Source organism: Bubalus bubalis, chromosome 22 (genome assembly GCF_019923935.1).
Source record: "Bubalus bubalis isolate 160015118507 breed Murrah chromosome 22, NDDB_SH_1, whole genome shotgun sequence".
Classification (NCBI taxonomy): domain Eukaryota; kingdom Metazoa; phylum Chordata; class Mammalia; order Artiodactyla; family Bovidae; genus Bubalus; species Bubalus bubalis.
In genome coordinates, this window is record NC_059178.1 from 61071841 (window position 1) to 61086997 (window position 15157).

A 15157-nucleotide genomic window follows, 5' to 3' on the forward strand; every position below is an offset into this window, starting at 1 on the left:
TACGCTACCTAAAAAGTCTCAGCGGTTCAATCTGGGAAAACCGCTTGAAAGAACCCGGTTTGCCTTTGGGTAAGGGCGAGAGGGCGTGGCAGGGCCCTGACACCCAGCGCGGGAGCGCCTCCGTCCCCACCCCCATCCCGACACAGCGCTGGACCGGACTTCGCAGAGAAATTCGCTGAAGGAACGTCTCCATCTAGTGGCAGAGACCTCTCATTACAGCCGGAAGGCAGCTCTGGCTAAAAGGCGCCAGGGGGTTCCTTTCGGGGGGACGAAAAAGTTTAGGAATGGGAGTGCGGATGGCTGCTTACCTCACTGAATATACTAAAACCCTCTGGATTGTACACTTTAGGGGGATGAATTGCCTGGTAAAAATTACATCTCAGTTTTCAAAAAAAGAACGATTATGGGAGGATTCAATATAAACAGAAAGAGAAAACACCGCCTGTGCCTTCTTCTGGTAAAATTACATTATCTGAAGCGTGGCAGCGAGGGCGTCTTTTTCTTCGTTCTGTCTCGAGATGTGACGTTTACATCCAGGGGCCACAAGTCTTACCAGAAATGGATACTTTCATTCGTTTGTAAACCACGGCTATAGCTCCTGTTAAACACAATTTTCCCATGATTCCTTTAGCTGATATTCTAAAAAGTTGTCTCTTTTTAAGGCCGTTTCACCCTAAAAAGTGCTTTCAAGCGGCAATTACACAGATCTGAAATGTGCAGCCTGTGCCTTCACGGTCCCTTCACAGAGGAGCTGGTGGGTGTGGTTAAATTATGATGTTTTATTCTAAGGGGAGGCTGAGAAACATCTGCTCCTTGATGGAAACCATGTGTTGCTGCAAGACACTACGTCAGGCAGTTTAACACGATGTATCCCTTACAATTACAAGTGCTAAACAGAACCCATTACAGAATTCCCACTCATGTTCTCGTCACACACCAACTCAAGAATCTTCCCCTGTAACTCGTAGGGGATTGATCAGTGCAATTATTTTGTAAAGGTCTTTGTCAGTGGATTCAAAATAACCAGAAACAGTAATTATTATTATTTAGGATTCAAGTGTTGATTTTCCAGCTGAGATGCAGCCTCAGCCTCACGCGGCTACAGGTGTGGATGAAGCAGATAGCAAACCCTTCTGTGTGCAGCACGTTTTCTGGGAGGGCCTCTCACCCTGCCAGGCACATGCTCCCACTGCAGTGCGTAGGAAGGTGGTCCCAAGACCTCCAGACAAGCCAGCGTGAGCTCAGTTCCGCCCCGGCCACAGCTCACGTCCTCATGCCCTAAGCAGGTCTCCCTCACTGGGAGGCTTGAGAGAAGGTGCTTCCCCAGCCCACCTGCTCAGAGGGCTTTGTCCCCAGCCCACCCCACGCCCCCTCAGAGGGCTTTGTCCCCAGCCCCCACCCCCAGAGGGCTTTGCTTGCCCCACTGCTGCTGGAGCAAGGCAGCCCCTCCAACCTCAGTGCCTCAGCCAGAGCTGTCGGGACAGGGGAAGAAGCCGGGGCAGCGTCTGGCAACAGCTCTGACAGCCCCAACTCCACTTCCCCACCCCAGTCCTGCTTCCCCTCCTCTCCTCTCACATCTCATACCCTGAGGCCCGTGTGCACAGTCTATAATGTGCAGGATGAATTATTTAGCCCCAAATGTCGTTAGTTCTCAAGTTGAGAGATCCTGAGCTAGACTGGCCACGGAAAAAGAGAGGAGACAGTGAGCAAAACTGGTAACGAAAGAGGGGCTTTCACGAGAAACCATGCCTGAAATAAACGTTAAGATGAAATGGACAAATCCCTAGAAAGACACAAATGACCACAACTGACTCAAGAAGAAACAGAAAACTGGAACGAACCTACAACAAGTAAAGAAATTCAATTGGTGATTTTAAGTCTTTCAACAAAGAAAAATTCAGTCCTATGTGGTTTCAATGGTGAATCCCATCATACATTAATATTTTAGAGAAAAGCCATGAAATTAAAAGATGCTTGCTCCTCAGAAGAAAAGCTATAACAAACCTAGACATAGGTTATTAAAAAACAAAGACATCACTTTGCTGACAAAGGTCATTAGAGTCAAAGCTATGGTCTTTCCAGTAGTCATGTATGGATCTGAGAGTCGGACCACAAAGAAGGCTGAGAGTCGAAGAATTGATGCTTTCGAACTGTGATGCTGGAGAAGACTCTTTAGAACCCTTGGACTGCAAGGAGATCAAGCCAGTCCATCCTAAAGGAAATCAACTCTGAATATTCTTTGGAAGGACTGATGCTGAAGCTAAAGCTCCAATATTTTGGCCACCTGATGAGAAGAGCCGACTCACTGGAAAAGACCTGATGCTAGGAAAGATTGAGGGCAGGAGGAGAAGGGGACGACAGAGGATGAGATGGTTGGATGGCATTACTGATTCAGTGGACATGAACTTGAGGAAACTCTGGGAGAGAGTGAAGCCTGGTGTGCTGCAGTCCATGGAGTTGCAAAGAGTCAGACACGACCTAGTGACTGAACAACAACTGTTGGGGAAGTCGTATTAGGAATTTATATTTGACTGTGACTCTTCGGGCTGTTGTGTTCAGTGTGCTCTTGCGTGAGGGCCAGTGTCAGTTTAAGGACCCCACAAGCCACTTGGCCAAACAAGATGGGTGCTGAGACAGTAATAGCATGGAGTAGCTTCTATTTTATAAGAATACAGTGTAGGCCGTGACGGAACGACGAGGCGTTGGGGCGCGCGACTCGCCCGCCCAGCCCGGCCCCGCCCCTTGGCCTGCCGCTCCGCCCCCGCGGGGCGTCCCGGGCCGCTTGTCTCCTGGGCGGCGGCCTCACGCGGCCGGGGTCGCCCAGAAAGCAAGCGGCAACAACCCTTGGAGAGAGACTAAGTTTTCTTGACTTCTACAGTGACAGAGAGCTTGTGAAAGTTGGTACTTCTGGCCTGCGCTGCCATCATTCTACCACCCAGCCCAAGACGCCCCAGGCTGGACATTAGTGCCTCCCTCTTTATTTCTCTGTCATCATCCAGATCAGCACCTGACTGTTTATTTTCAAATCTCACAAACCCAGCCCCCAGATCTTCATGTTCTGGTTCTCAGCTACTGTTGAAGGTCTCCAGCAGACAGTTCATTCATTCAGTAAATATGTGTTGAGGGACTGACAGTATAGACAATGAAAAGAGTCAGCGCCTCTGCCACCATAGAGCTTACATTCTGGTGGGAGATAAATACAATGAACAAACATTTTGTACATCAGAGTGTGGACAGTGACTTGTGACCACCACAACAGCAGATCCTGCCTTCCTCAGCTGATCTCCAGTCAGCTCCTGATATCGCCACCCCTCCTCCCAACCCTTGTCTCCTCTTTTGGCCTCCTAAATGCCCATCTCGTTGGCCTGGGTTCAACTGGTGGTATGGAGGGGTGCTGCCCAGCACTGACCTAGGAGTGTGTGTTACCCACTGACCCAATGGACATCAAAGGCCAGTTCTGGAATGATGATGATTCGGAGGGAGACAATGAATCAGAGGAATTTCTCTATGGAGTTCAGGGAAGCTGTGCAGCTGACCTGTATCGGCACCCACAGCTGGATGCAGACATTGAAGCTGTGAAGGAAGTCTACAGTGAGAACTCTGTATCCATCAGAGAATATGGAACTATCGATGACGTGGACGTTGACCTCCACATCACCATCAGCTTCCTGGATGAGGAAGTTTCTACAGCCTGGAAGGTCCTCCGGACAGAACCTATTGTGTTGAGGCTGCAGTTTTCTCTCTCCCAGTACCTTGATGGACTGGAACCATCAATTGAGGTTTTCCAGTCATCAAATAAGGAAGGATTTGGGCTGGGTCTTCAGTTGAAAAAAATCCTGGGTATGTTTACATCCCAACAATGGAAACATCTCAGCAACGATTTCCTAAAGACCCAGCAGGAAAAGAGGCACAGCTGGTTCAAGACAAGCGGTACCATCAAGAAGTTCCAAGCTGGCCTCAATATCTTCTCACCCATCCCCAAGTCTCCCAGTTTCCCTATCATACAGGACTCCATGCTGAAAGGCAAACTGGGTGTACCAGACCTTCGAGTTGGACGCCTCATGAACCGTTCCATCTCCTGCACCATGAAGAACCCCAAAGTGGAGGTGTTTGGCTACCCTCCCAGCCCCCAGGCAGGTCTCCTGTGTCCCCAGCACATGGGCCTCCCTCCCCCAACACGGACCTCTCCTTTGGTCAGTGGTCACTGCAAGAACATCCCCACTCTGGAATATGGATTCCTTGTCCAGATCATGAAATATGCAGAGAATCCCAACATTGAATGAGTACTGTGTTGTATGTGATGAGCAGTATGTCTTCCAGAATGGGTCCATGCTCAAGCCAGCCGTCTGTACTCGTGAACTGTGCGTTTTCTCCTTCTACACATTGGGAGTCATGTCCGGAGCTGCAGAGGAGGTGGCCACTGGAGCAGAGGTGGTGGATCTGCTGGTGGCCATGTGTAGGGCAGCTTTGGAGTCCCCTAGAAAGAGCATCATCTTTGAGCCTTATCCCTCTGTGGTGGACCCCACTGATCCCAAGACTCTGGCCTTTAACCCTAAGAAGAAGAATTATGAACGACTGCAGAAAGCTCTGGATAGTGTGATGTCCATCCGGGAGATGACCCAGGGCTCGTATCTGGAAATCAAGAAGCAGATGGACAAGCTGGATCCCCTGGCTCATCCTCTCTTGCAGTGGATCATCTCTAGCAACAGGTCGCACATTGTCAAACTACCTCTCAGCAGGCTGAAGTTCATGCACACCTCACACCAGTTCCTCCTGCTGAGCAGCCCTCCTGCCAAGGAGGCTCAGTTCCGGACTGCCAAGAAGCTCTATGGCAGCACCTTTGCCTTCCATGGGTCCCACATTGAGAACTGGCATTCGATCCTGCGCAATGGGCTGGTCAATGCATCCTACACCAAACTGCAGGAATGGGAAAAGGACAGTATAGGATGCCCTCCAAAGATGAGCTCGTCCAGAGATACAACAGAATGAATACCATCCCCCAGACCCGATCCATTCAGTCAAGGTTCCTGCAGAGTCGGAATCTAAACTGTATAGCACTTTGTGAAGTGATTACATCCAAGGACCTCCAGAAGCATGGGAACATCTGGGTGTGCCCTGTGTCCGACCATGTCTGCACACGGTTCTTCTTTGTATATGAGGATGGTCAGGTGGGCGATGCCAACATTAATACTCAGGACCCCAAGATACAGAAGGAAATCATGCGTGTGATCGGAACTCAGGTTTACACAAACTGAGGGGGCCCTAGCCCTCGTACCACCCCTGTTCCCCCAGGATCCAACTGCCCTCATAAAAGGGCTCAGGAGCAGCAGACAAGTCTGCCCTGAGGAATCAAGGGGCCATTACTAAGGGGCAGGAAAAAGATAGACGAGGCGGCCTTCATGGTGGAGATTGACCCAGGAACCACTCCACATTTGGATGGCCCAGACTGACTCCTTACCCCGATTTTCCCAGTTGACTTCACCCTGTTTGTAAATAAAACAATAAAATGGAAGGTGCTGTGGACTGGATATGAAAAAAAAAAAAAAAGAATACAGTGTATAATACTTACAACGTACAAAATATGCATTAATCGACCAGTCATGTTATCAGTAAAGCTTCCAATCAACATTAGGCTTTCAGCAGTTAAGTTTGGGGAGTCAATAGTTATACACAGATTTTTGACTGCACAGAGGGGTCAGCATACTGCCCTTAAAAAGTCAAGTATACTATCATCAAATAACCTGAAATGAAATAAAGAAAATAATTCCGTGTACAATAGCATCAAAAAGAAATAAAGCACCTAGCAATGAATGTAAAAAAAAAAAAAGTTCAAGATTTATTCACTGAAAACTATAAAATACCACTGAGAGAAATTATAGAAAATTTAAATGGAGAAACATCCCACGCTCACAGATTGAAAGATTCGATATTATTTATATGTCAGTTCCCTACAAATTATAGAGAAACAGAGCAATCATTATCAAAATCCCATCATGTTTTTGTAGAAATTGACAGACTGATCCTAGTAGATATGTGGACATGAAAAGGACCTAGACCAGCCAAAACAATTTTGACAGAGAACAAAGTTGGAGAAGTTACACTATTGGATCTCAAACTCACTATAAAGCTACAGAAATCAAGATCAGCTGGTGTTAACATAAGGACGGACATAAAGATCAATGGAACAGAACTTGAAATTCTAGGATGTTCATGGTCTGTATCGTAAAATTTAACACAAAATAACATTTTAAAGAGTCATTGGAGAGAGATTTCTTCCTATTAAGGACTCTCTCAACCCCATAGCTTATTCTCATGTCTGTCTTGTGCTGGATTCAGAGCCGGGACCGGCAGGAGAGGACTCCAACCCATTCTCTGCTGTGAATTACACGAACATGATTGTCTTGGGACCTGCTTTTTAGAAACTCTCTCTCCAGCAGCTGTAATGGAAATTTGGTCATGAGATGAGAAGCAATTAGAAGGTAATTTGTACATAAAATCATGTGGAATTCATGCAGGAACATTACTTCCTATCACACAACATCGTACTTTTTATTAGGAAAGTTTTCAGATATGCAAAAATACCAACGTTCCTGATATCCCTCTCATCAGGACAGAACCTACCTTGTTCAATCACACTTCCCATTCAGTAGGCCTGATTGTTTAGAAATAAATCCCAGGTATCCTATTATTTCATCTGTAAATATTTCATCACACATCTTTAAATGATAAAGGTTGCTCTTAAACTGATACTCAAATCACCAGTAATCTCCTATAGGTGGAGAAGGAAATGACAACCCACTCCAGTATTGTTGCTGGAGAATCCCATGGAAGAGGAGTCTGGTGGGCTGTAGCCCATGGGATCGCAGAAGAGTTGGATACGACTTAGCGACTGAAAAACAACAGTCTCCTACAGGAATTGAAACAGTAAAAGGAAGCCATCCTCTGTAAGCTGCACAGACTCTGCCTATAAAGTCTCGCTCTCTTTAAACAGCCTTTTTACACCCATCTGATGATGTAAAATAAAATGAGTCTCATGTTCATTTCTCCAAAAAGAGTAAACTTTTCCGAGCAGCACAGTCAACACCAGAGCATGCCGTGGCCAGGAGCCTGCTGTCCCAGGGGGACACAGCAGAGCCCACTGACACACCCCCTTCCATGGAGCACACTGAGTCCAGCTTGGACCTAGGAAAGCGGACCCTCAGTCCAGAACAAGGGCAGACTCCCTAGCTCTAAACCTGATAGAGAAGTTTCAAGTGAAAACTCTGGCTTAGAGATGTGAATCAGAGTCACTCTTATCTTTTCTCAACATCTGACTTGAAATAATAATTTAAAAAATTAAACCCAAGCCATGTGGGAAGGGATTCCCAGGTGGCTCAGTGGTAAAGAATCCACCTGTCCATGCAGGAGATGTGGGTTTGACCCCTGGGTCCAGAAGATCCCCTGGAGTAGGAAATGGTAACCCACTCTGTATTCTTGCCTGGAAAATTCCGTAGACAGAGGGCTGGCGGGCTACAGTCTATGGGGTCGCCAAGAGACAGACACGACTGAGCAGCTGAGCACGCCTGCATGCGAAGGCTCGAGTATAACTGTCTCCAGGCCGCCTCTCCCCACCGTAACAGACAGTGTGCCAGAAAGATGCCGGGAGACCAGCGCTGCTGACCCTGCCGCTAGAGTCGTCCCCTCATGTAGGTGGTGATGCTACACTGCTCTGGCTTAACCAAGGGGGCACTGACTCTCCGCTCCCAAAGGCTTGGCTGCACAGACAGCATTTTACTGTGGCTGGTCCAGGAGACCCAAGGGGATGCCACAGCATCCCCCTTTACTGGGGAGTAAGACCACAGAGAGAGCAGGGAGACTCTCCTGATCACCCAGCTGCCCTGAAGAAAGTCGCTCTTGGGAAAGTCACTGTTCCCTTCCCCCTCCCTCCCCTTTCCCTCTGGTTTTCTCCCTTTTCTGTATTTCAAGGCACTGGTCTTAGAGGAGTCCTGTGCTCACTGCCCCTTCTGTTTTGGTGAGTTGGGCAGAGGGAAAGCTGGAGATGGAGAAAGCTCCTGTTAGTGGGAGAGCACTGTTGACATGTCCGGGGGCAGGGGCGGGGGGTGGGGGTGGGGGGCAGAGGAAGAGATTCCTGGGAGGAGTTGGGGGAGGGAAGGGGAGGGGAGGAGGGTAGGGGAGAGTGGGGGGAAGGAGAGTAGGGGGAGGGGGAGGGGAGAGAAGGAGGAGGGGAGTGGGGGGAGGGGAGGAGGGATCACTTCTGCCATGTGATCCAGTTAGAAACAGAGAAGAAAATCTAAGAGGTTTCCACTTTGGGTGGGACAGCAGTCTGGAGGCTTTAGGGGCCCCACACTAAGAACACTTAGATTTCTGTCTAGGACATGAATTTTCCATGACAGCACCAGGTTTGAAGGAAGCAAGGGACATCCTGAAAGTGAAAGTTGCTCAGTCATGTCCGACTCTGCAACACACAGACTCTACAGTTCACTGAATTCTCCAGGCCAGAATACTGGAGTGGGTAGCCTTTCCCTTCTCCAGGGGATCTTCCCAACCCAGGGATCGAACCCAGGTCTCTAGCATTGCAGGCATATTCTTTACCAGGGACATCCTGAAGTCTCTCAAACCAAGGAAATCCTAATGAGCTTGACCCAGGGAGGGAAGTCCAGTTAGAAAATACAAGAAGCAGAGTGGCCCTCAGGGGACTTGCCAATATCATACTTACTGATTATGTATTATGCAAATATTTCATATATCCACCATGTGAGTGGACCAGTTTCTTTTCATTGGAATGTAGCTCTTACATAATAATTACCCCAAAAAGTAAGCTGCTGCTGCTGCTAAGTCACTTCAGTCGTGCCCGACTCTGTGTGACCCCATAGACGGCAGCCCACCAGGCTCCCCTGTCCCTGGGATTCTCCAGGCAAGAACACTGGAGTGGGTTGCCATTTCCTTCTCCAATGCATGAAAGTGAAATGTGAAACGGAAGTCGCTTAGTCATGTCCGACTCTTAGCGACCCCATGGACTGCAGCCTAGCAGGCTCCTCCATCCATGGGATTTTCCAGGCAAGAGTACTGGAGTCGGGTGCCATTGCCTTCTCTGAAAGCGAGCTATGAAATGTAAAAAAAATGGTGTGAAAGGAATTGGTTAATATGGTGGTAGTTTAGTCACTAAGTCGGGTCCAGCTCTTGTGACCCCATGGACTGTAGCCCCCCCAGGCTCCTCTGTCCATGGGATTTCCCAGGCAAGAATACTGGGGTGGGTTGCCATTTCCTTCTCCAGAGGATTTTCTTGATCCAGGGATTGAACCTGCATCTCCTGCATTGCAGGCAGATTCTCTACTGACTGAACCATCAATTGGTAAACATAGGTTAAAGAAAAACAGTCTATAAAACAATGACTAATTTGGGAGTTGTAAAAAATGCAGAATTAAAATATTAGATAATTATAGTGTGTAAGTCTGAAGAAGAAGAGAGGTATAGTGTTTTTAGATCTATATGTTGTTTGGAAGGAAAGTGGAAAATTAACTTTACATTTATTAAGTAAGGAATGCAGGTTCTTTGGGTTCCTGAACCCAGTTGCAATGTGTGTGTGTGCAGGCCTCCCTACATCAACAAGCAATTCTTGGATGCCAGCAGGATATCCAGGAATCCAACTCAGTCCTGATCCTGTCTCCCTAGAGACAAAATCAGACTCTACAGCTTAAAGGGCTCAGTCCCACAAGACAGCCCTCCACTTCAGACTCCAGTCGAAAGCCCTGGTTCTGTCCTCCTTACAGACTCAAGATCCCGAGGACCCCTCCAACTCAGGATGTCAATCACAAGTCCAGTTGTCGCATGCACTTCCGACCAGCTGGCTAGAATCAGAGGTTCCCACAGCCCCCACCTCAGGTTGGATTAATTTGCTACAACAGCTCACAGCACCTGGGAAAACCTGTTTTCTTACTGGATTACCAGTTTATTTCAGAAGGATGTGGCATTGGATGGAAGAGAGACACAGGGTGACGCATGGCAGGGAAGCGGGGGTGGGGGGGGGGGAGGGTGGCGTGAAGCTTCCATGTGCCCTGCAGGTATTAATATAAAACTTGGAAAGGAAGTAATTAAACAATTATTTGTAAATGATATGAAAACTCCAAAGACTCTACTGATATACTACTTTATTAAAGTAAATGGATCATTGCACAAAAATCCGCTGCATTTTTATATACCACCAGCAGTCAATTAGAAAGTATCAATTTTTTAAAGTATCATGCATAAAGTATCAACAATGAAAAATAATGGACAAAAGTGTCAACAACAAAAAATAAAGTAACCAGGAATAAATGTAAAGTGAAAGAAAGAAAGACAGTGAAGTCGCTCAGTCGTGTCCGACTCTTTGTGACCCCGTGGACAATAGCCCACCAGGTTCCTCTGTCCATGGAATTCTCCAGGCAAGGATACTGGAGTGGGTTGCCATTTCCTTCTCCAGGGGATCTTCCCAACCCAGGGATCAAAGCCGGGTCTCCTGCATTGCAGGCAGACGCTTTGTCCTCTGAGCCACCAGGGAAGCCCCGGAATAAATGTAACCAATATACAAATCCTACATGCAGAAAATCATAAACTCTTACTGGAAGATTTAAAGGGGGCCTAAATAACTAGAGTGATATATTGTTTACAGATGGGGAGATTCAAATCACAAAGATGTCTCTTCTCCCCAACCTGAATTATAGATTCCATGTAGTTCTGAGCAAAACTCTTAACAGGTACAATCAATAAATTTGACATATTAATTAAAAAATTTATGAAGCAATGGCCAAGAATAGCCACAAAACTTCTTCCTAAATAAGTAAACTACTACGGGCAATTGCCCTCACAAATAATATGCCTTATTATGATGCTATAGCAATGAAGACAAGGCAAGAACCCAAAATAGAAAGTCCAAAATAAGCCCATGTATTTATAGAGACTTACTGAGTATCCGAGGTGGCACTGCAGCTCAGTGGGAACAAGATAAGCCTTTCAACAGCAGTAAGCTAGTAGTAATAACCAGGAGAGCTAGGATAACTGGTAACCCATATGGGAAAGAAGTCATATCCCTGCCTTACACCATATACAGAACATCCATTTCTTATTAAAGACTGAGCTGTGAGAGGCAAACTCTTATAAAATTAAAGAGTAAAAAAGGAAGCTATCTTTATACTCTCGGGTTAGGGGATACATTCTTAAAATTAAAGACTTCTGTTCTCAAATGACCATGAAAAATACAAGTCAAAAACTGGTGGATGATATGGGTAACATAAACAATAAAAGATCTGTTTCAGGAACCACAAGGAACTACCACTGCTCAACAAGAAAAAGACAAACAACCCAACAGAAAAATGAGCAACAAACTTGAATAGACATTTTGCAGAAAACACAAAAGGCAAATTAAAAAAAAAAAAATAGGAAAAGATACTAAGTCAAAATGGCTAGCAGACGAATACAAATTAAAATCACAACTTGATTTTAACAATTTTCATTTAGATTGGCAAAGATTAAGTAGGATAATAGCAAGTCATTGAGAATGTGGTGAGAATATAAGCTGAGACAACAATTTTGACATATCTCATAAATCTGAACACTTGCATATCCTGATTCAGCAATTCCACATTTATGTACATATCCTCAGATTTCAACTCATTATACTAAGAAACATGCAGAAATATGTTCATTGTAGCAATTTCCATATTACCAAAAAGGGGAAACAATCTAAATGTCCTTCTATAAAATAATGGATAAATAAATCCTGTCATATTCCCCCAATGAGCTATTATATAGAAGTCACAATAAACTGTACCCATATAAAATAATACAAATAAAATTTGGATACATAGTGATGAATGAAAAAACCATTTACAGATTTAAAAACATATGATGCATTTTAATAAACATCAAAAACAAGCACGACTAAACAGTATCTTTGTGCATACATTTATACAAACGCAGCAAAACGTCATACAACAGGAAAAAGACAAACATGAATTTGAGGATGGTTGATACCTCTGGTGGGGAATCAAGGGGATGAGATGGGATTGTAAGGAGCACAGACATAGCTATAACGATATTGGTCATGTTCAACATTTTCAGACCACAGATAGGTTCATTTTAGGATTACATTGTCTTTGGTATGTACATAATTTACAGTTTTTAAATGAGGGGAGGGAAGAACAAAGGGTGAGAGAAATCCAATTAAAGACAATGACAGGTCTATCCTGGAGATATAGAGGGTTTGGTTCCAGACCACTGCAGTAAAAATGAATATTGCCAAGTCTCACAAATTTTTGGCTTCCCAATGCATATAAACATTATTTCTACATTATACTGTAGTCCTTTACGGGTGTCTATTAAAAAAAAGTGTGAATACCTTAACTTAAAAATGAGTTATTGTTAAAAAATGCTAACCATCATCTGAGCCTTCAGTGAGCCGTAATCTTTTTGCTGGAGGGTCTTGCCTGGATGTTGCCGGCTGCTGACTGATGAGGGTGCTGGCTGCTGAAGGCTGGAGTTGGTGTGGCAATTTCTTAAAATAAGACAAGGATGTTTGCCACATCAATTGACTCGTCCTTTCATGAACAATTTCTCTGTAGCATGCAATGCTGTTTGATAGCATTTTACCCACAGTAGAACTTCTTTCAAAATTGGAGTCAATCCTCTCAAATCCTGCTGCTGCTTTATCAACTAAGTTTATGTAATATTCTAAGTCTTTTGTGGTCATTTCAACAATCTTCACAGCTTCCTCACCAGTGGCTTCTGTCTCAAGAAACCACTTTCTTTGCTCATCCATAAGAAGCAACTCCTCATCTGTTAAAGTTTTATCATGTGATTGCAGCAACTCAGTCACATCTTCAGGCTCCACTTCTAATTCTAGTTCTCTTGCTATTTCCACCACATCTGCAGCTACTTCCTCCACTGAAGTCTTGAACCCCTCACAGTCATCTATGAGGGTTGGAATCAACTTCTTCCAAACTCCTATCAACGTTGATATTTGGACCTCTTCCCATGAGTCACGAATGTTCTTAATGGCATCTAGAATGGTGAATCCTTTCCAGAAGGTTTTTAGTTTACTGTGCCCAGATCCATCTGAGGAATCACTATCTACGGCAGCTAGAGCCTTTCGAAATGTATTTCTTAAATAATACAACTTGAAAGTTGAAATTACTCCTTGATCCATGGGCTGCAGAATGGACGTTGTGTTAGAAGGTAAGAAAACAACATTAATCTCATTGTACATCTCCATTAGAGCTCTTGGGTGACCAGGTGAATTGTCAATAAGCAGCAATATTTTGAAAGGAATCTTTTTTTCTAAGCAGTAGTTCTCAACAGTGGGCTTAAAATATTCAGTAAACCATGTGGTAAAAAGATGTGCTGTCATCCAGGCTTTGTGGTTCCATTTATACAGCACAGGCAGAGTAGATTTTGCATAATTCTTAAGGGCTCTAGGATTTTCGGAATGGTAAATGAGCATTGGCTTCAACTTCAAGTCACCAGCTGCATTAGCCCCTAACAATAGAGTCAGCCTGTCCTTTGAAGCTTTGAAGCCAAGCATTGACTTCTCCTCTCTAGCTATGAAAGTCCTAGAGGGCATTTTCTTCCAATATAAGGCTGTTTCATCAACATTGAAAATCTGTTGTGTAGTGTAGCCACCTTCCTTAATCATCTTAGCTAGATCTGGGTAACCTGTGGCTTCTGCATCAGCACCCACTACTTCACCTTGCACTTTCACATTATGGAGACGGCTTCTTTCCTTAAACCTCATAAACCAACCTCTACTAGCTTCGAACTTTTCTTCTGCAGCTTCTGCACCTCTCTCAGCCTTCATAGAGTTGAAGAGAGTCAGGGCCTTGCTCCGGATCAGGCTTTGGCTTAAGGGCATGTTGTGGCTGGTCTGATCTTCTATCCAGACCACCAAAACCTTCTCCATATCAGCAATAAGGCTATTTCGCTTCCTTATCATTCGTGTGTTCACTGGAGTAGCACTTTTAATCTCCTGCAAGAACTTCTCCTTTGCGTTCACAACTTGGCTAACTGTTTGGCGCAAGAGGCCTAGCTTTCGGCCTATCTCAGCTTTCGACATGCCTTCCTCACTCAGCTTAATCATTTCTAGCTTTTGATTTAAAGTGAGAGATGTGCGACTCTTCCTTTCACCTGAACACTTAGAGGCCATTGTAAAGTTATTAATTGGCCTAATATCAATACTGTTGTGGCTTAGGGAACAGGGAGGCCAGAGGAACAGAGACAGGGTACACAGGTTGGTAGAGCAGTCAGAACACACACAGCCGTTTATCAGTTAAGTTCCCTGCACCCCAAGACAATTACAATTGCAACATCAAAGGCCATGAATCACAGATCATTGTAATAAATAAAATATGTTTCAAATATTGTGAGAATTTGCCAAAATGTGACATTCAGACACAAAGTGAGCAAATGCTGTTGCAAAAATTGGTGCTGTTAGACTTGCTCCATGCGGGCTTGCCACAAACTTCCAAGTGGTAAAACAAACAAACAAAAAACACGATCTGGGAAGCATAATAAAATGAAGCAAAAGTATGCGGATACTGAGTTGTCCGCCTTCCTTAATTGTGTCAGTTTGTGCTTCATGCACCTGGGGTGGGGGGTGGGGGGCTCTTGCTGTTGGGACAGGTGCTTCTGTCCAAATCTCAGCAGAGAAAAAGCAGCTCTTCAGAAATCGTATCAAGAAAGACCTTGAAGGCCTCCGCAGACGACTTCGCCCACTGCTCCCGGACTGGATCAGCTCGTCTCCGCGGCGGCTCCCGCTGTCTGCGGGCAGTGCACCAGGGCTCCCAAGGCTGGGTCAAGGCGAGGCGGACAGTATGGTGAAGGTCCAGCCAGAAGAGACCCCAGAACACGCACTCCAGGGCGAGGAGGGGATCTGGCGACCAAGGCCCAACCCTGCGCCGCACGGGATACGCTGGGCCAGCGGTTCACGACGCCCGCTCCGCACGCCGGGGTTCACAACGCAGCCCGGAATTCCCGGGGCAGCGGCACGCCGGGCCTCGGAGTCCAGGACGACCGGCCTCCAAGGGTGATGGGAGGGGTCGCGGGACGACGGCCGCTGCGGCGTGCCGGTACCCGCGGCGCCAGACCGGGCGAGAGCCGACTGCCGGGTCTCTGGCCCGCCGTCCTGAGA

The 15157-nt window shown here is 45.9% G+C and overlaps 2 protein-coding genes across 2 annotated transcripts; one reads left to right on the forward strand and one right to left on the reverse strand.

The window, feature by feature from the left end:
• Window positions 1-2821: 2821 nt before the first annotated feature.
• LOC102413148 (protein mono-ADP-ribosyltransferase PARP6-like) lies at window positions 2822-5512 on the forward strand. The gene is given in 3 exon segments (XM_044934559.1): window positions 2822-4258; window positions 4260-4918; window positions 4921-5512. Coding segments are annotated over 3 exon segments (1815 nt in total). The 5' UTR covers window positions 2822-3437; the 3' UTR covers window positions 5256-5512.
• A 6353-nt stretch (window positions 5513-11865) lies between these two features.
• On the reverse strand, window positions 11866-14183 carry LOC102411613 (tigger transposable element-derived protein 1). The gene has a single exon (XM_006079579.3). The coding sequence runs from the start codon at window positions 14171-14173 to the stop codon at window positions 12407-12409; it is 1767 nt and encodes a 588-aa protein (XP_006079641.1). The 5' UTR covers window positions 14174-14183; the 3' UTR covers window positions 11866-12406.
• Between the last annotated feature and the right edge of the window lie 974 nt (window positions 14184-15157).

Bases quoted from the DNA above. Each gene is read 5' to 3' on its own strand.
- LOC102411613 (XM_006079579.3), bottom strand. From the start codon at position 14,173: ATGGCCTCTAAGTGTTCAGGTGAAAGGAAGAGTCGCACATCTCTCACT.